Consider the following 20,984-nt stretch of genomic DNA (forward strand, 5'->3'; position numbering starts at 1 on the left):
CCAAACAAGGTTTTTATATAACACTAGCCTGTCCATTTGTCTTCACCCAACCTTCTCTCTAATCTCTACTGGGTCCCAGTCCCGCGGTCCCCTCTCCTCGTTAAGCCTTCTGAACTCTGTTTTCTCTCTGTGTCCTACACACTCCACAGACACACGCACCGTGTCCTTTGAAGTCCGACCTGTCATATCTACGCCTTTACTAAAACCCCACGCGACCACTCGCTTTCATTCTGGGAAGGTTCTGATGCACACCGAGGACGGTGTCGTGGCTGATCACCCGGCGGTGCTAGGGGCCACTGGTTCACGAGTCCACTCCGGTCCCCACTCCGGTCCCTCGCACCAGGACAAACAGCGGGCTCGGAGAAGCGCACGTCGCGGTCGCCGAGACGCAGGCCCGCTCGCCCGCCCTGCTCGCCCGGCCCGCTCGTCCGCCCGCCCGCCGGCCGCTTCGGGACGCGCCATTCCTCCGGGCATCCCGCGATCTCCGGGGAGGAAGCCCTGAAGGGCCTCCCGGGCTGGGCCGAGGGGACGACAAGGGTGCCGCCCGCCTCCGCAGGTCCCCCGGGCGAGCTTCGCTTGGCCAGCCGCCGCCGCCGCCGCCGCCGCCGAGTGAGCGACCGCCACGAAGCGACTGCCACGTCAGGCCGACCTCACAGACCCGGCGCGGGCGGTGACGCGGCGGCGCGTGGGCTCTGACGTCAGCCCCGCAGGCCGTCCGCAGCCCGGCGCCCGGCTCGGCGACGCCCCGGCGCCCGGCCTGCCCTCAGGGAGGCGGACCCCGCGGCCTCGCGCCTCGCCCGCGGTCGGGGCCGGACTGGGCGGTGTCAGCGGAGGCCCTCGCCAGGCGCGGCCGCCGCGCGAGACCCGGGCAGCCGCGGCGCCGACGGGAGCGGCAGCGGGAGGCCCGCCATGGAGACCCGCTACAACCTGAAGAGCCCGGGTGAGCGGGGCTGGGGCGGCGGGCGGGCGGGCGGGGGCCCTGGAGCCCCGGCGCGGCGCCTCGGCCGGCTCGCGTCCGCCGGCTCTCGCGGCTGCTCCGGGTTCGCGCTTTACGCGAGGCCGCTGCCGGCCCCGGGGTGCAGGCCGCAGGGCGGGGCGGCCGCTGCGGATCTCCAGAGCTGCTGTCGCCCCTTAGCTCCTGGCCTCCCCTTCCCGGGCTCTGCGGGGGGGAGCTGGAGACAGCCAAGCCAAGGGCAGGTGTAAAGGCGACGTCAGCGGGTAGGACCGAGCGTCCCCTGGCTGCCGCGTCCGTAGTACCCCCTCCGTCGCTGCCGACCAACTTTGGTTAGGTGTTTGACTCACGTTGGAGGAATCTGTCGTTGAAATATCCCATTTCAGTATTTGGAGGCGAATAGGATTAGAGACAGAAAGCGAATGTCCCGTAACTAAACCAGTTGTGCTGTGTACTTGAGAACTAACCATGATTTGTGGGGTGGACTGCTAATATGTCCGAATTCACGCAGAGAATTTCTTTCCTTCATTTAATGTCCCAGACAGTCCCGGCCTCCAGTTATTTTCTGGTGCATTAAAAACAATGCAAAAAAATAAAAAAAACCCGACATTATCAATTGTCTAATAGTAAGGCAGGCGTGATACGAATTACTGGATTCTATACATAGTATTTATTCTAAATGTACCTTGATAATTTGTCGGAAAAGAAACTCTCAGCTCTGAATAATAAACCCCAGGGTATTGATGATCCTTGAACTAGAACTCTTGCTGATTTTTTTTTTCTTTCCTACACTGCTTCTTAGTTTGGACTTTTAAGTCTAACATCCGTATGGGATGTTGTGAATCTTTGATTAGAAAAAAAAATTCAGAAATGAAAAGCCCAAGGATTTTGATTGAACAGAATGTTGTTAGCTTGAATACTGACAAGCAAGTGTCCTTAAGGACCGAATGTAGAGTCCGTCATGTTTTAGGGGATTCCTTTAAAATTTGGCCATATGCCTGTTCAAGAATGACATTTACACGGCTGAATTTTAATGGGACCACATTCTCTATCTTCATCCCATCACTTAAAACCTGAAGAGTTAAAAAGAGTCAGAGAAAGTAGAAATGCTTAAGCTTTCCCATTTTGATGCCAGAATGGTTGAATGAGTTGGACTTTAAAAATAAAACTGTGTGGTAAGTTGTACAGTACTCCTTAGTCACTTGATTGCTCTAGATCAGCAGAGGTGAGGTACTTGGGCAAATGTCCAGAGAACAATGCCTCCAGAAACATTGTCAGGAAATTGCTCAATCTTTTTTTTTTTTTTAATAATTTATTTATTGATTTATTTTTTAAATGTGCATTGGTGTTTTGCTTGCATGTATGTCTTTATGGGAGTATCAGATCCCCTGGAACTGGAGCCACAGACAGTTTTGAACTGGTTTGTAGGTGCTGGGAATTGAACTCAGGACCTCTGGAAAAGCAGCCTTAACCTCTGAGCCATCTCTTCAGCCCCAAATTGCTCAATCTTGATAGGTTATTGTACTCAAGGTTATGATAAAATTTAAGCAACTTTAGAAATTAATACATTTCTAGCTGGGTATTTAATTCCAGCATCTGGGAGGCAGAGGTAGGCAGATCTTTGTGAGGTCCAGCCTGGTCTACATAGTGAGTTAATAAATTTCCAAAGTATGTTGAGCTTCGGTTGACTTGTATCTCTTTATAAATTCCATCCTCTTTTTGGTTTCCTCAAAGATGATGGTATTCTAAAAAGAAAGTTTTAAAAAATCTTTCCTGTTGGTATAGACGATTTTGATATAATAGAAAAGGTGAATTAGATGAACTGTAGTATTTGTTAAAATGTTGAGAAGCCTGGTGATAATGCTTGCTTTGTTTCCTTCTCCAACCTTTGTTATTTGTAGATTAATGACTATGGGAAAGGAAGTAATTTAAACATCTCATTTCCTATCTGCTGGGGTTGGGTTATCTCAGAGAGATGGATGGGAAATTTAAGTGAAGACAATACAGTTAAAGGTTAAATGTTGTATTGTGTAGATGGTAACTTTGCTCAGCTTGTAGAGGTATCCTATTTCTACCAGGAACCTGTTCATACTGTTGGTGTCACTGAAGCCTCACACTAGTCAGACTTCTCACTCCACTCAGACCCATCTCAATTGTATGCATAGAACTGTAGTGATTGAACGTTTTCACAGATTTCCCACAGACTGAAAAAGTCTCGATCTATAAAAACAAAACTAGTCTGTCACTGAGATATACTCAATACTGGAGGCAGCTTCAGTTTCTCAGTTAGCTCCTTGACCTCTACCCTTGTGGTGGAAGGTGTCACTGTTGTCACCAGATCCATTAAAACACAAACTTAATCACTTCTCAAGTTGACAGTGTTTCAGCAGTACCCCAATATTACAGCAGTAACAGCAGTTTGCTCGAGTAGGTCGGTCAGGACTTGAGCCTCTTAGGCTCGTATGCATTTTCCCCTGAACCTCTCTCCAGTTGTTATGTCTCCATCCCCGTTGGATCCTCTGTTTGGAATGCTTTCCATTTAATCCATCTGAAGTTCCTATTACTTCAAGCTTCTAGAAGGTTTAGCCTTCTCGGCTTCCTTAGGTGGGCTACGTAGTCCTTAAACTTAGCTCATACCTAGTCAATATGTCATTGCCTTGTAATTTTTTTCAAGTCTTCTGATTGCTATAAGCTTGTGGACATTCTTCAAATGTATTTTGTTTTAATTTTTTAAATTATTTTAATTTTATGTGTAGGAATGTTTTGCCCGAATATGTCTGTACAGTGTGTGTGCCTGGTACCCATTGAGGCCAGAAGAGGGGGTTGACTGGCTGGAACTGGATTATGATCCTCCATGTGGGTGCTGGGAATCAAACCTGGATCCTTAGAAGAACAGCCAGTGCTCCTAGCTGCTGAGCCATCTCTCCAGCTCTATATGTTTTAGCATTTATGTATTTAGTGTGTGTGTTTGTGTTTGTGTGTGTAGGCACCATGACACTCAAGGAGGTCAGCGGACATCTCACTGGAATCAGTTCTCTCCCCCCTCCTGTGGGACTCAGAAATCAAACTCATGTTGTCAGGCTTGTCATGTCCGTGACAAGTGCCTTTACCTACTGAGCATCTCTCTGGCACATCTTCAGACATTTTTTTAAAGTAAATGCCTTTGCAGAGTTTTTGTAAGCAAAAACATTAGTTCTTAAACTTTTTCTAACATGCCTTCTTTCTGAGAACAGGCAGTTGGGAGCATCATTTAGGGTTCACATTTTTAATATACCTGCCTCCTGAAATTTACCATGTCTTGAGAACTGATGATATTAAGATAGGGACTTTCCAAGAGAAATTGATGTTTGGAAGACATTGGCCTATAAAAGATTCCTTTATTTGTATGTTTTTGGTTCCAAATTTAGTGTAAGTTCAGTGAACCAGCTGGGCAAAGAAGAGGGCAAATGCTGGGGCCCATGGAGCCTAAAGTCTTGGTCCAGAGAGACCACATGCCTCCGTAAAAGTAAGACTTAAGAGCAGGAAAGCAGCCGTCATTCCCTCTCGTGACTGATGTCGTCCCCCACAGTCAGAGAGCTCTAGGAAATAATCTTGCAAAGAGAGAGGAGAAGGGGTTGAAGCAAGAGAGGGGCTCTCAGGAGGAGCAGGCCAGTTACCTGGCCCTAGTCGTCGGCAGCACTGTGTACCTTGACGCTCCGTAGATTCCTTGGGAATAGTGTTTTATGTAGCTTTACAGCAGGAGTGTGGTGATTAATTTCTGTTGCTGGGATCAAATGCTCTGATTTCAAAAGCAGCTGTGGGGAGAGTGGGTTATTTTTGGCTCACAGTCATTGTAGTGTGGAAGTCTTGGCTGAACGATCTTGAGGTTGTAGTCACATGACCTCTAAAGTCAAAATGCAGAAAGAGAGTAATGAGTGCTTGTGTTCAACTCACTTTCCACTGCACACACACAGAGTCCAGGGTCCTACTTAGGGAATGGTGCCATCCCACAGTAGGTGAGTCTTTCCACTTCAATAACCAGATCAAGGTAATCTCTTGTGATCATAACCAGAGCCTTATCTCCCAGGTGATTCTGTAGCTCATCAGATTGACAGTTGAAACTAACCATAATCCTGGGTTGTCAGCCTGACAGTATCTGGAATACCTTGGAGGTGGACCGCTGAGCATTTCCTGTGAGGGATTATATAGATTAGGTTAACATTATCTGTGGAGGCACCATTCAGTGATCGAGCTCTGGATTGATATAAAAAGGAAACATGAGCTGAGTTCTAGCACTCCTCTCTCTGTTTCCTGATTGTGATGTAGTGTAACCAGCCAGCCTAAATGATGCTCCCAACTGCCTGCGTGATTTCCTTACCATAAAGAACTGTACCTGTGAGCAAGGATAAACGCTTCTTTAAATTACTTTTGTCAGGGTGTTTTATTACAGCAACAGGAAAAGTAATACAAGAAGACTTCAGTCCTTTTCCTTAAAAATTATTATATTTGTACTGGCTGATTTTATGTCAACTTGACACAAACTAGAGTCATAGAGAGGAAGAAGCCTCAATTGAGAATGTCGTCTTCTTCTTCTTTTTTTTTTTTTTTTCTTTTTTCGAGACAGGGTTTCTCTGTGTAGCTTTGGAGCCTGTCCTGGAGCTCACTTTGTAGACCAGGCTGGACTCGAACTCACAAAGATTCGCCTGGCTCTACCTCCCGAGTGCTGGGATTAAAGGCGTGCACCACCACTGCCTGGCTGAGACTTATGTCTTCTTAAGACCCAGCTGTAAGACATTTTCTTAACTAGTGATCAGTAGGGGAGGGCCCAGCCCATGGTGGGTGGTGCTATCTCTGGGCTGCTGGTCCTGGGTTCTATAAGAAGGTGGGCTGAGCAAGCCAGTAAGCTGCACTTCTCCATTGCCTCTGCATCAGCTCCTGCCTCTAGGATCCTGCCCTGCTTGAGTTCTTGTCCTGACTTAATTTGGTGATGAACAGCAATGTGGAAGTGTAAGTTGAATAAACCCTTTCCTCTCCAACTTGCTTTTTAGATATGGTGTTTCATTGCAGCAGTAGGCACCCTAACTAAGACATTACTATTATTATTATTATTATTATTATTATTATTATTATTACTGTGTGTGCAGGCGTGCATGTGCCAGGGTGAATGTGTGGAGGTCCTGTGTCAGATCGGCTTCCACCTTGTTGCTGTGGACTCTTCCTTGCTGTTCCTGCTGTGTGCTCTAGTTGACTGCAAGCTTCCAGGTGCTCTTCTTTCTCCACCTTGGCTTACCACAGTGGTGCTGGGTTTACAAACATGCATGCCACTGCCACTAGCTTTTTACAGGAGTCCTGGGGCTTGAACTGAGATCTGATGAATCATCCTACCACCCTTGAGCCCCTCTCCATGGGCCTCTAGGTGGGAGGCCTTTGCACACTGACCTTTTCATCCAAAACGGATATGTATTGTTTATTTTTCATACCATTAAGCTTTTCTTTGAATAAAGAATTTTGTCTTGTCAAGTTCATTTAAAAAAAACCTTACCAGTCATGGTTCCAGATTCTTTGGAAGAGAAACGATGGAAACTTTAACCGTCATTCATCAGTTTGCATACTTTCTGTTCTAAGCTCTGAGGAGGCCACAGTGAAGTAGAGCCTTGCAATACTTAGCAGAAAGACGGGGTTAAACAGGTGCTGCAGGTACAGTATCATGACAACCAACATGACTGGCTGTTAGAATCATTTAAAGAGGATGCCTAGTCTCTATCCTGTCTCAGACACTTTGATTTGCCCAGGTAGAATCTCTAGTCCCTCTGAGGAAGGACAGGTAAGTATCAAGTGGACCTTCCTGAAGAAATTACTTAAAGGCCAGGCATGGTGATGCATGCCTTTAATCCCAGCGCTCAGGAAGCAGAGGCAAGTGGATCTCTCTGTGAGTTCCAGGCCAGCCAAGGCTGCATAGTGAGACCCTGTCTCAGAAAATAAAACCAAAATGAAACAAGACCGCAATAACAAAAGGCATTGCTTATATGTGGGAGCCAGTCTAGATGGTGATGGGCGTCAGAACAGTGTTGCAAGCTGAGCAAACACTAATAAGGAGGCCTGGAGTAGAGAAGGTGGGATGTGTCTGATAAATGACCAAAGTTGAGTGTCTAGAATTTGGAGGGAGAGGTTGTGTCAAATGTGTACGTTATAATACAGATGTTTTCATGGTGTTAATACTGACTGCCTTCCAACTCTAAGCTCCTTGATGACCCAGAGTTTGAAGATTGTAGCTGTTCCATTTAGTTCCTAGTAAGTATCTGAAGTATTTGATAAATGGATAAATTCCCAACCATAAGGATTCACTTCAGAGTAGGTGATGGAAAAGAATCTTAACAATTATGAAGTAGAACAGTGACTCAAGAATGTAGTTTTTGTTGTTTGAAACAGTCTTGCTGTGTGGCCCAGGCTAGCCTCGACCTTGAAATCTCCCTGTCTTGACCTCCTGAGTTCAGAGGTTACAGGTGTGTGCCATCACTCCTGGCTAGGAACCTTCTTTTTAAAGCCTAGATTTAAAAAATCCTAGACACAAATGAAATAGTGTGGAAAGCAGCACCAGATTGGTCTGGTTCTTGTGTGGGAGTTGCTTCCCATTAGCCTGTCGTACCACACTCTAACTTCTCCTTTGTATGGTTCACTTTATCTCCTCTACCTGTTCCTACCATTTGTAGAGCTATTTGCCTTCTATTGGTTTGTTTTTAAACTACCTGATTTTCTTTCAAGGGTAGATACCTGACCTCTGTTTTCTTCTGTCTGCTCTCTGTAGACCAGGCTGGCCTCGAACTCACAGAGATCCACATGCCTCTACCACCTGAGTGCTGGGATTAAAGGCATGCACCACCACACCTGGCTAGAAAGGTTTTTACTAGCCTGTGCTGATGACTTGGAAAAGCATGTTTTAAATATCTCCATTTTATGGATTTTCTTTCAGCTGTTAAGCGATTGATGAAAGAAGCAGCGGAATTGAAAGATCCAACAGATCATTACCACGCTCAGCCTCTGGAGGTTAGTGTCTGTCTCTGTCCAGAGTACTGCAGGACTCAGTGTCTATGACAACTCAGAATACGTTTCCATTGCTTTGAGTTGTTGATGTGTTTCGGTTGTTTATTGATCTGCTTTATTCTGTTGCGTGAGTGTTTCCTTAAACTTTAGTCAGGCTCCTTAGGCAACCTGACCCAGGGACTCGGTGAGTGCATTTCAGGTGCTAACTTAGGGTTTAGTGTGGAGGGAGGGTAGTAAAAAGAACCCATCACACTGCACGTCTCTCTGCAGCTACCCTAGGCTTTTGACACAAGCATCTCTACCTCTGTCTCTGTCTGTGAAAGGACGATGCTGACCGAGCATAGTCAGGTTTTCGTGATAATAGACAGGACATAATATGATGTGTAACAACTTTGCAATTTGGAAAGTAACTTGGTAACTGTATAGTGACATATAGCTGGTCTGTTAATATTACTAACCAGTTATACATAATGAAGAATTCTTTTTAAAGATTTGTTAAGACAACTTAAATTTATACTAATGATTTGACTATTTCCACTAATTGATATTTTTGAGGCATTAATTTCCAATTTAACTAAATAAATCTTACTTATGAATATATAATTGGACTTAGAAATTTTTAATTTTTAAATTTAAATTTTAGATCAAATTAAATATTTGATTTAAAAATATTTTAACTTTTATGAAGCAAAAATTTATATTAAATAACACCTTTTTACTTATGACTTGAGGCATTTTGAGCGTTTAGAGACTATTAGCACTATTAGGAAGTGTTTGATTCTCCTCGCCTGACATTTTTAATGTTACTGTTAATAAAAAATGATAAAATGTTTAAATGTTCTTGATCCTGTGGATTCTTGCTTTTGTTTAGGATAACCTTTTTGAATGGCACTTCACAGTTAGAGGGCCCCCAGATTCCGATTTTGATGGAGGAGTTTATCATGGACGAATAGTGCTCCCACCTGAGTACCCTATGAAACCACCAAGCATTATTCTGCTAACGGTAAGAGCTCTTGGTTTTGACAGTGCGTGCAGATTAACTTCTCTGGCCATCTGCAAATGTAGTCAGCGTATTTAGAAGAAATGAAGTAGAATATTGTTCTAATTTTGCCTTCAGAGCCTGGGCCATAGAAGTGCAGATTTTTTCCTCAGAATAATTCCGAGGAAGCTGGCATCTATGAAGTACTGGTGATACTAGTGACTGTGTAAATGTCACAGCACAGTTGTTAGGAGTCAGTGAATTAATGTGTGAGGAGTGCTAGGCATGCTGCGTGTGGTGCTACTGTGAGTACAGCTCAGAGTCACAGCCTCTCCAATTTTCTGTCCATCTCACGTCATCTTCATAAGTTTCTTCATATTTGCAACGACCTATAATATCTGTCTCACTGATCTGACATGGAAATGAAAGATCAGCATCCAGCTCTTAGAGTGGGGCCTGCCACAGACACCTTAATAAACGTTATTTTATTTCTATTTATATCTCAGAATTTCTACCTTTGTGTGTTTTCTTTTCATGTGAAAGAAGACTATTGATATATTAACTCTCTTGTTTGCTAAACTGTCCTACCCTCACTCATGTTTAATTCTCTCCTAACCGTGAAAAATGCAACACAGAGAGTGAGAGAGAGAGCGCGAGAGCGCGAGCGCGAGCTTTTTGTTGCTTTGTTTTTCTCTTTGATAACTTTACTCTTGTGTAGGCTATTGCCGTCCAGTTTCAGGAATGTTCTCTGTTGAAACATTCTTTTTCTACTTATCTGAGACCTGCCAGGGCTTCTCAGTCTTTATCCTGTTCCATCTAAGTCCTCTTATCTGACTCACAGGGTAGCTCTCTGTGACAGGAGGTGTTATCCGTGACAGCAGACTAGCGCAGCTGCAGCTGTACTCTGGAGAATACAAGGCATTGGTTTTAGGGTCACTGGTCAGGGTCCTGACTAGCCCTTTCCATCTCACCGCATGTAGGTTATGCATTGTCTTAGGAATTTAGTTTTGTTTCTGTCTAATGGGATGTTGTTCATGGCAAATACAGCTACATCCTAAGTTCCTGGTCCGTAGAAGCTGCACAACAAGCATTGGCCGTTATGCTAATTGTTGGTGTTGGCATGAAGGCTGGGGCAGCCCTTCAGGCTCCTGTGTCAGGACTCATTTCAGTGAGCTGGGAGAAACAAGCAGTCTGGAGAAAGGGGCTGGTATACGTGGGGGACGTGTGTGCGTGTGCATGCGCAGTAGGCAAGCAGCCCTGCCCTCCTCAGTGGTCAGTATTGCCTTCTTGCTTGCTTCCTTTCTTAAAAATGTCACTTTCTGCTTTGTGCAGCAAATATTTCCTGAAATGACCCAGGCGTGTTGATGAGGCAGGACTGAGTCAGCCTCCGACCAGTGGAGTGTTGCTTCTGCCTTAGTGCCTTTTCCTTTTGCACCTTCTTCCTCAATGTTGTGGCTACTTCCCCTGCTCAGAATTGCTGCTGCTTTTTATTGTGTGAAGTAACTTCAGTGGTCACCTCTGAAAGGAGAGGTGCCAAGAGTCTCTTCATCTTCTACTTCTACCTTCCTGCTAGATGTCATTGGTAGCTTTCCTATCAAGCCATCAGACCCATGCTCAAACCAATTCATTATCAGAAACTTTTGTGGTCCACCCCCTCTAGTCTCTTTCCCAGGGGTCCAGAAGAGATGCTACCAACAGCGAGAATAATCTGAGGGGATGAATCTAAGTACACCGAGTTCCACAGTCTATTTACTTTATTCCTCTGAGATAAGATTCTCTCTACACAGCTTCCATTCTGCTCTCATGCTTAGCTCCCCTCTGTCCCTTTTCCTCCTGTCCTATCCTAGTTCTGACTAAGCTCTTTTTGCCTCGTCCTCATCTTCACCTTCGTGTCTCTCCATCTTGGTTCCTTCTGGTTCAGAACTGGTCTACCACCTCACCAACAGTAACTCTCACAATACAATGTAAGGCTTCCAAGCTCCCCACAAGAGCAGTGAGTCAGCTTCATTTGCAACCCAAAAGAGGAGTGAATGGAGGAGATGGGGTCAGATAAGGCCTGGAATTTCAAATCTGAAAGGGAATTTATGTGCTCAAAATATATTCTTATAAGTGGTTAGGTGAAATGTTACAAGCCTATCATAAATGTGCTCAAACTACAATCTTACAGGTGGGTAGGTAAAAGAGTCTGTGAGTCACTAAAATGTAACTGCCTCTCTATTTCTATTTTGCCGCGTACTGGCAGGGCTGGGTAACTCTGCTGGGAGCTAGGAAACCTGCCTCATAGCTGCACTGCACCTGGTATGCAAAAAGCCCTTTTGTTCTGAGTTAGTTACTCTGGAATGCTGCTTGGGCTTTAAGAGGAAGGAGGGTCTGAGCTTCATTTGCTTAAGAAACAAAGCTATGCACATAAATTCACCTGTCTCCTAGACCTGGGAGACAGGCAGTGTCTCCTTAAGGGTGTTTACATTAATTCAGGAGACTCAGCAATTGGTCTAAAATGCTTTGTCCTTTCTGCTTTTGGCTTTAGATGCTAGAGAAGTATATCAAATAAAATATACTGTTAGACGTTCTTGGGGAAGGTATGAGAGCGCACAAGAAATTCATAGCAGGAAACAGCTGATACATTAAAAGTCGAATAATACCAAATACTCCTTGAGATTTGGGTTCCTATGGAAGAATTCCCTGATTCTTCCAGGTATAGCTTTACCATATTCATGTGAATTCTTACTACATTCCTGTGACTCGTAGTAATTCATGGTCTCTGCTCTTCCTTGACCACATTCTATCTAATTAAATGGCATCAACCTTCTGAAAAACTGCTCCTGTCTCAAAGTCTCCTCTCCAAATAGTCAAGTGACTTTGGCCTCTTACCTCTTACGTGTCTTCTCTTTATGAAAACCTAGGTCTGTAGTAGGCACAGGGCATAGCATCAGTAAATCTTTACATGCTAATTATTTAAATTCCAATCATGCTGCTCAGTCTCAGAAAGGTGTTAATACACTCTCTAAAAAACAGTCTTTATTTTTTATTCAGCATTTAACAAATATTTTTGTATGTCTATAAGAGGACAAAAAACTGTGTCTCTTTATTAGAGTTTAATTCTCTTAAATATTACCTTTAAAATTATTATTCATATATAAATATATCTATTTGTTCTTGGAAAGCAGAAGGCATTAGATGGACTTTTGCAGTTTTTAAAATGTATTCTTTATTTCTAAGGCTAATGGACGATTTGAAGTAGGCAAGAAGATCTGCCTGAGCATCTCAGGGCATCATCCTGAAACCTGGCAGCCTTCGTGGAGCAGTGAGTATTAGTGAATACAAGCTTCCCTCATTGTATTCAGTTCATAATCATGAATTATAATACACTTTTGAGAGTAAAGATGTCTTGGATAATATGTGATACCATTGAAAAATTAATAAAAATACTTTTCCATGTCTAGGTTAGTGCAGTACTTTAATAACCTCTCACTTGGATTTCCTGAAACCTTCAGATCTTTTTTTTTTCCAAGTAAATCTAGTTCCCTTTAAAATTTTTATTGTGTGCAGATGTGTATGGAGGCCAGCAGTTGTTGTGGGGTGTCTTCCTTAATTCTCTTCTACCCTATTTTTTGAGGCCAGATCTCTCTGAACCCGGAGCTTGCACATTTTGTCAAACTTGCTGACCAAGCAAGCCCCGAGGAGCCCCTGTCTCTGCTTCCCTAGAACCAGTTAGAGTGTGCTCTGCTGTGTCTACCTGCTTTTTTTTTATTTCTTAAAACAATCACAGGGAGCATGGGTGCTGGAGACCAAGCCTGGGTCCCTGTGCTTACACTGCTGAGCTGGTTCCTACCTCAGCTCCTACCCCAACTCACCTCTTATCCCAACCCAGCTCCTACCCCAACCCAGCTCCTACCCCAGCTCCTACCCCAACCCAGCTCCTACCCCAACCCAGCTCCTAACCCAGCTCCTACCCCAGCTCACCTCTTATCCCAACCCAGCTCCTACCCCAACCCAGCTCCTACCCCAGCTCACCTCTTATCCCAACCCAGCTCCTACCCCAGCTCACCTCTTATCCCAACCCAGCTCCTACCCCAGCTCCAACCCCTTTCACTGAATTGATGTTCATTTTCTGTTTCAGTAAGGACAGCATTGCTGGCCATCATTGGTTTTATGCCAACTAAAGGAGAGGGAGCCATAGGTTCTCTAGATTACACACCCGAGGAGAGAAGAGCGCTTGCCAAAAAGTAAGTTCCATGTTAGGGCTGAGTGGTATTAGTGGTTAAGGATCCAGTCTTAGCATTGTAAAAGTCCACTTCTGCAAATTTCCTTGGAGTGATCAGAATATAAATCAATCTCATGATATTTTTTATAGTATTGTAGATCAGTCCCAGGGTTCACTTCATGTCAGGCAGGTACTCGTCCACTAAGTTGTATTACCAGCCCAACTAGTTCATTCTTATAAAAGTAGTTGATGGGCTGGAGAGATGGTTCAGTGGTTAGCACTGGCTGCTCTTCCAGAGGACCCACATTATGGCTCATAATGGTCTGTAACTCCAGCCCCACAGGAGCCAATTACCTTCCTCTTCTGCTCTCTGTGGGCACAGGAACACATTGGTGCACAGACATGCATGCAGGCAAAACACTCATATACATAAATATAATAATAATTAAAAATTAAAGTAATTGATAACATTCTACTAAGATTTGGTTTACTCCGGTGGGAGACATATCTCCTGGAAGGCATTACTGGCCCTTTGTCCCACTTTGGTTGGCATCATAGGTAGAAAGAGCCAGAGTCATTATTTATTTGTAGCTGTCTGTAAGATCAACTCCCCAGGGTTGGAATGGAACCCACTGTATCTTTGTAACAACTTATATAGCTTATAGTAGATATCTAATAAATGATCTGGGCTAAAATAAAGGAAAATTTTATTAGGCAGTGATATGGTGATATTGCCCTCTCTTAGGTTTTTTTTTTTTTTTTTTGGTATATTTTTATCTATATAATCATAATAATTCATTCAATTCAAAGTACCATTTCCTTTCTAGCTGTTCTGGAACTCATTATGTAGACCAGGCTGGCTTTGAACTCAGAGTTCTGGAATTACAGGTGTGTGTCACCAAGCTCAGCATAATTTTTTTTTTTTTTTTGACATATGGTTTCTCTGTGAAGCCCTTGGCTATCCCAGAACTTGCTCTGTAGACCAAGCTGGCCTTGAACTCATAGAGATCCGCCTGCCTCTGCCTTCTGAGTGCTGGAATTAAAGGCATATGCTACCACCACCCAGCTCATAAATTCTATTTTTATTTTTTATTTTTTTTTTTTTTGGTTTTTCGAGACAGGGTTTCTCTGTGTAGCTTTGCGCCTTTTCCTGGAACTCACTTGGTAGCCCAGGCTGGCCTCGAACTCACAGAGATCCGCCTGGCTCTGCCTCCCGAGTGCTGGGATTAAAGGCGTGCGCCACCACCGTCCGGCAAATTCTATTTTTAATTGACTTCTTTTTTGTTGTATATGTTTTTACTAAGAGATAATTGGAGTTTTATATTAGACCTTTTCACAGACTTTGAATAGGCTCATGATCTGTGTTCTTTAGGATAGTATCATAGAGTATGATAGACAGTTTATGTAGATCTGAAGCTTATCTTTCTTCAGATAACTTTTTTGTTGTTGTTTTTTGAGACAGGGTTTCTCTGTGTAGTTTTGGTACCTGTCCTGGATCTCACTCTGTAGACCAGGCTGGCCTTGAACTCAGAGATCCTCCTGGCTCTACCTCCCAAGTGCTGGGACTAAAGGCATGTGCCACCACACCCCGGCACAGATAACTTATTTTTTAAGAATGAAACCTAAGCAGGTTTTTAATGAACACATTTACTTTCCTCAGAACTGAGTTGCTGCCTTGTCCTACAGCCTATAGGTAACTGTATTAGGAAGTCGTTAAGTGTTCTTTTCTTTTAGTTTTTCCATATTTGAATATCTTTACAATTTTTTTAAAGATTTATTTATTTTTGTTTTATGTTAATGGGTATCTTGCCTGCATACATATATGTCTGTGCATCGTGTGTGTGTAGCATCTGTGAAGACCAGAGAGGGCGTTGGGTCCCCTACAACTCTAGTTACAGGTGGATGTGAGCTGCCATGTGAGTGCTGAGATGGAACCCTGGTCCTCTGGAAGAGCACTCGGTGTTCTTAAGTGCGAGCCACCCCTCCAGCCGCAATCTGAGTATCTTTTTTTTTTTTTTTTTTGGTTTTTCGAGACAAGGTTTCTCTGTGTAGCTTTGCGCCTTTCCTGGAACTCACTTGGTAGCCCAGGCTGGCCTCGAACTCACAGAGATCCGCCTGGCTCTGCCTCCCGAGTGCTGGGATTAAAGGTGTGCGCCACCACCGCCCGGCAATCTGAGTATCTTAACAAAAGAGAATTAATACTCAACTGTTTGGTTTGTGCTCACTGAAGAACATTGTTTCCTACCAGATCACAAGATTTCTGTTGTGAAGGCTGTGGCTCTGCCATGAAGGATGTCCTGTTGCCTTTAAACTCTGGAAGTGATTCAAGCCAGGCTGACCAAGAAGCCAAAGAACTGGCGAGACAAATTAGTTTTAAGGTACTATAAACTTCGGAACAGATCGTTTATGTAGCCTTTTTGTTTACTGCTGAATTCTAGATAAGAAAGGAAAGTAATACAGTTCTATTGACATGAGATTTTAGAAATAATGTTTCTACTACAAAACGTATAAGCTATACTCATGGAGGCATTTGGGTATAGCAGTTAAAGCTAGACTAGTGTATAGACTGCATTCAGATCTCAGCTTTGCTGTTTACTGGCTGACATGTCAGATATAGTACTTTACCATCATGTGTCCCCTTTACACCTATAAATAGTAATAGTACCTCCCTGTCGGACTTTGTCAGGATATGCTAATTAACACATAGACCACATGGATTATAGTTGCATTTAGAACTACCCCTAGTGCTTACTACATTCTAGTTCTCTTTCCCTCCCTTCCTCCTTCCTTCCTGCCCTTCCTTTCTTTCTTTCTCTGTGTAGCCTTGGCTGTCGCCTGGGACTCACTCTGTAGACTGGGCTGGCCTCAAACTCACAGGGATCCACCTGCCTGTGCCTCCAGAGTGCTGGGATTAAAGGTGTGCACCACCACCACCGTCTAGTCTCTTATCCATTACATCCTGACCACAGTTTCCCTTCCCTCCACTCCTCCCAGTCCTTCCCCAAACCCCTGCTCTCCCCAGATCCATTCTTCCTCCATTTCCCTTCAGAAAAGGGCAGGGCTCTGAGGGATATCAACTGAACATGTCATAATCAGATACAATGAGACTAGGCACGAACCCTCATCAAGGCTGAGGGAGGCAAGCCAGTAAGAGGGAAAGCAGTGCATGTGAAAGGAGCAATGAGGGTAAATCTAGGAGAGGGATTAGTTGATTGCTAATTAGTTGAATTGCTAAACATTCATTTCTTCTTATAACACTGCTCTTGGCTGTATCTTATTTATAGGCCGAAGTGAATTCATCTGGAAAGACTATCGCTGAATCAGATGTAAACCACTCTTTTTCACTAAATGAGTCACAAGACGATTTACCTACAGCATTCCAGGGTGCTACAGCCGGCACATCGGTATGGCTCTTATCCTTTAATACACACCCACACACCACACAAATCACATGACACATATACTACACCCCCCCCCACACATACACACAAATACACATACACACACACCCTCCTTACACACTCCACTTACAAACACCACATACACACACACCCGCCCTCCATGCACACAAACCTGCACTATTGTTTGGAGTAAGGTAAGATGCTTCTGGATCAAATACTGAAAATTGTTTTTCTTAATAGCAGGATTTTAGCCCAGCTGCCCCACTAATTATGTTGTTTTGAATGAATCTTTCTGGACTTTAGTTTTTTTTGTTAAATGGGGTTGTTTGGATGAAATAGTTTTACCTATCTTTCTGCCTCAGCCTCCAAGTGCTGAGATTACACGCATGTTCTAAGGATTGTTTTCTAAATGTATTAATCATACTAATAAGGAGGCTAAGAACTATCCTAAGTAAATTTACAACCTATTTTTGAACCTAAATCTGAATGCCTTCAATAGGATATGTTAATAGTAACAATGTTAGTAATGATTAACATTTAATAAGTAATTATGTATCATAAGCACTTTATGTCATTAATCCATTTAATCCTCACAACTGCTGAATTGGATATTATTGTCATTGTACGGATGACGGAGCTGAGGCCTAGGCTAAACAGCTGGCTTAGGAACACACGTCTGCTAGGCAAAGCCAGACTGGAACTAATAAAGGCTCATTGCTTTGTTAGTTTCAAACTAAGAAAAAAAATCATATACTCAGTAAAAGCTGTAGTGTGAGCCAATCCCTTAGGCTATAGTGATACTATCATCATGTTTTTCCCCAAGAACCTGTTCCTCACCATCCAGTGGTGGCGCACGCCTTTAATCCCAGCACTTGGAAGGCAGAGCCGGGCAGATCTCTGTGAATTCAAGACCAGTCTGATCTACAGAGCAAGTTCTAGGACAGCTAGGGCTACAGGGCTACAGAGAGAAACCCTGTCTCGCTGGGCGGTGGTGGCACTCACCTTTAATCCCAGTACTCAGGAGGCAGAGCCGGGCAGATCTCTGTGAGTTCGAGGCCAGCCTTGTCTACAGAGCGAGATCCAGGACAGGCACCAAAACTCACAGAGAAACCGTGTTTCCAAAAAACCAAAACCAAACAAACAAAAAGAGAGAAACCCTGTCTCAAGATTAAAAAAAAAAAAAAAAGAAAGGGAAGAACCTGTTTCCTCGCTGGGTATGGTGGTGCATGCTTACAGTCTTAGCACTGGGGGAGGCGGAGGCAAGAGGATCCCGTGGTCAAGGCCAGCTGGTTACCAGCTGTGTGTTCTCTTTAAGCCGTAGTCCCTGGATCTACTGAATACATTGATGCTCTTGGCTGAGCGTCAGAGGATGCAGAAGTTAGACTGTAGTGTTCCTGTGTTGGCTGCTGTAACTCAGTTCGCTCAGTGAATGTTGGTTCACTTGCTGCATGGCATTTGTGATGACATGTCACCATACAACATTGGGTTTTATGTGTGTGCACTCTTCAGTGGGCAGATTGTCCCTTGGAATCCTAGATTGTACAAGCCTGAGTTGCAGCTCTTAACTGAGCATTGGTACTACTTTAAGTTCAACTCGCCAGTACTTTCTTTTTAACTCTGTGTTATGCGTTAACTACGTTAAGAAATGCCAAAGAATAATTTTAAGAATTTCAGATTATCTAAGCTTTATTCCTATGCTAGGGATCAAACTCAGGTTTTTGTGGATGCTGGGAAAGCGCTCTGCCATTATCCTCACATCTTTGTATTTTGAGATGGGGGTCTTTCTTGGTGTGTAGCACAGGTTGGCCTTGAGTTTATCATCTTCCTATCTTCACTCTCGAGTGCTGCTATTACAGGTGGGAACTACCAAACCCAACTAACATCTTGTAATGTGGAAATGAAAGGCAGGTTTCAAATAGAAATTCTTTTTTTTTTTTTTGGTTTTTTCGAGACAGGGTTTCTCTGTGTAGCATTTGGAGCCTGTCCTGGATCTCACTCTGTAGACCAGGCTGGCCTCGAACTCACAGAGATTCACCTGCCTTTGCCTCCTGAGTGCTGGGATTAAAGGTGCATGCCACCACTGCCCAGCTCAGATAGAAATTCTGTAAGTAACTCAGATCAGTGGTTTCCTCCTCGTGTTTAAAGCTGTTGCCAGCACAAAGCTTACACTCTCAATGATTAAAGAAGAATTTGGGTTATATTATTTGATTCTTTTAAGTGTTTATGTTTTCTCTATTGGAAAGTATTTGAAATATCTTATATTTAATCCATATTCTTCTGAGTAAACCATTCTTGTTTCTTGTCTGAAAAGATGAGTATGTTCTAGTGGTAACAGTCACTCTGGATGGAAGCATTAAAAGCCATTGATGCAGTCGAGGCAAGTTAATGAGTCTGAGCGTAGTCCATATATTGTGTGGCTTCTTTGAATGTGCTGTTGCCAGTTTTATTATCTCCAAGGCAAACTTAAGATTTTGAAACCCTGTGTCACATTATGATTGTCTCCTGACTGAGCATTCCTTGAGGTAACCAGAAGACGCCACCACCCCGTGCTTTGGGGGAACAGCCATGTACAAAGTTGAGCACACTATGGCATTCACATACCCAGGGCACTCTTGACAACATAAACTAGATACTTTTAGACTTGTGTTTAGCTCACTTGTCTGGGATTATGGGAAAGGACAAGCTGAGTTTGAAAACAAGCACATTTTCACAATAGCAATATGAAAATTTGTGGTTTAAAATTACTTCCTTACTGTGGTTGATGGAAGTGTGTCGACATGGTAGGTAAGGTTATACTGAAGAAGTCAGGTTCACCAAAGGTGGACAGCTTGGAGTTGATTCTTTCTACTATTTGTAATGGGTAGTTTTTAAGTTGAAAGTGGAGACCCTGCTTCTCTCCTCAGATCTTGGGAAAGAAGAGCAGTGACCAGATGCTTGGCAGAAACTACCATTGCGTCAGCCATCTGGGGAGAAACAGCAGCAGTGCCTGTGTCTGCTGATAAATGGGCTTCTCCACCTCAGGAGTGCTCACGATAGCTCTGGCTTATTCATCAGGGTTGCTTCCTAGTCTCAGTGTTTACATGGTTCTTGGTAGATTGACCTTAGTCATATTTAATACTCTACATATTCTTAAACTGTTAGTGAGTGCATATACATATACAAAATGTGGTTTATTTTATTTTATTTTGCCAATTTCAAACAGATTTTTCTTATTGTTTCCTAGTATGGAGCCCAGAATCCATCTGGAGCACCCTTGCCACAACCTACCCAACCGGCTCCTAAGAATACCTCCATGAGCCCTCGACAGCGCCGGGCCCAGCAGCAGAGTCAGAGAAGGTCTTCTACTTCCCCCGACATGATCCAAGGCCAGCCACCTAGAGCCAACCATACTGAGCACGGCGGGTCTGCCATGCTCATCGTCATCCTGACTTTGGCATTGGCAGCTCTTATATTCCGACGGATATATCTGGCCAATGAGTACATATTTGACTTTGAGTTATAATGCTGGTTTGTGACTTAAGAGCTGAGACTCAGTTGCTTCATTAAACATTCTGCATTGGGTATAACCTAAGGATTGTTTACAAAAAGATTATTTTGTATTTACCCTTCATTCCTTTTTTATCGTTATAAATTCATTGTGCTATAGGCAGACATTCAGGCTGTGGTCCAACAGTTTGTTGCTTAGATTAAGGGACTGGAAGCCACAGTTCCTTGTCTTACTATTTAATCTACTTCAAAACAAGTAACTTATTGTGGTTGCTCACCCCCGCGCTGCTTTTCATAGATTTGCAACGCTTTTCTATGTAGTCCTTTGGAGTTTCAGGTAAAAGGTGGTGTTTGTACATCTGGAGTATTACTGGTTACTCAGCGTCACTCACTGAGTACTGTCTCTAGCTCTGTAGAGTGAGAAGGGATTAAGAGTGGCAGAGGGAGGGCACATTGCTCATCAGCTTCTTGGAAAGTGTCATTTATAGGAGAGACTGGGATTGCCCATTCTGTGATCTTTGTGTTTGAGACTTTGTTCGGTGAGAATAATTTTATTTCAGACATTTATGAAGATCTTTGTTATATTTTTGTTTTTGGATATTACTTGAAGAGAAAAGACTTTGTAGCCACTTTGATATGCTGTTATCACTTCTAAATGCACACAAATTAAAAGAAAACAGGCCTTTATAACCCTGTCATATGGAAGGAAGGGTCCATGCCAAGAAATAGTTTGATATTTTCTTTCACAAGTTAGGTGAGGAGATCATAAAGTTTGAATATTTGCTCTGCTTTCATTTGTACATGGTTTGAATTCTATTATATGCCCAGCTCTGTAATCACTATAGCTTTTAATTATTCTAGGAATATGCGTAATATTCAAATTTTAATAGAAAAACTCAGGGCCTATGAGAGATTAAAAACAAACCAACTTTTATTTAGAAT

The 20,984-nt window shown here is 43.5% G+C and overlaps 1 protein-coding gene across 2 annotated transcripts; it reads left to right on the forward strand.

The window, feature by feature from the left end:
* The first annotated feature begins 806 nt into the window (after positions 1-806).
* On the forward strand, positions 807-20,127 carry Ube2j1 (ubiquitin conjugating enzyme E2 J1). 2 transcript variants are annotated; one of them, XM_059254079.1, is made up of 8 exons: positions 808-940; positions 7,902-7,975; positions 8,844-8,975; positions 12,171-12,255; positions 13,072-13,177; positions 15,404-15,533; positions 16,440-16,559; positions 19,780-20,127. In XM_059254079.1, the coding sequence occupies exons 1-8, from the start codon at positions 910-912 to the stop codon at positions 20,056-20,058; spliced, it is 957 nt and encodes a 318-aa protein (XP_059110062.1). In that variant the 5' UTR covers positions 808-909; the 3' UTR covers positions 20,059-20,127. The 2 variants fall into 2 exon arrangements, with proteins under 2 accessions (XP_059110063.1, XP_059110062.1); XM_059254080.1 differs by lacking the exon at positions 16,440-16,559 and having other exon boundaries at positions 807-940.
* The last annotated feature ends 857 nt before the right edge of the window (positions 20,128-20,984 follow it).

The sequence above is a fragment of the Peromyscus eremicus genome, chromosome 2 (genome assembly GCF_949786415.1).
Source record: "Peromyscus eremicus chromosome 2, PerEre_H2_v1, whole genome shotgun sequence".
NCBI classification, from domain to species: Eukaryota; Metazoa; Chordata; class Mammalia; order Rodentia; family Cricetidae; genus Peromyscus; species Peromyscus eremicus.

Coding starts and splice junctions, on each gene's coding strand:
- Ube2j1 (XM_059254079.1), top strand. CDS start 910: ATGGAGACCCGCTACAACCTGAAGAGCCCGG. Junction 12,256..13,071: donor CTGGCAGCCTTCGTGGAGCA/GTGAGTATTAGT, acceptor TTTCTGTTTCAG/TAAGGACAGCATTGCTGGCC. Junction 16,560..19,779: donor GTGCTACAGCCGGCACATCG/GTATGGCTCTTA, acceptor ATTGTTTCCTAG/TATGGAGCCCAGAATCCATC.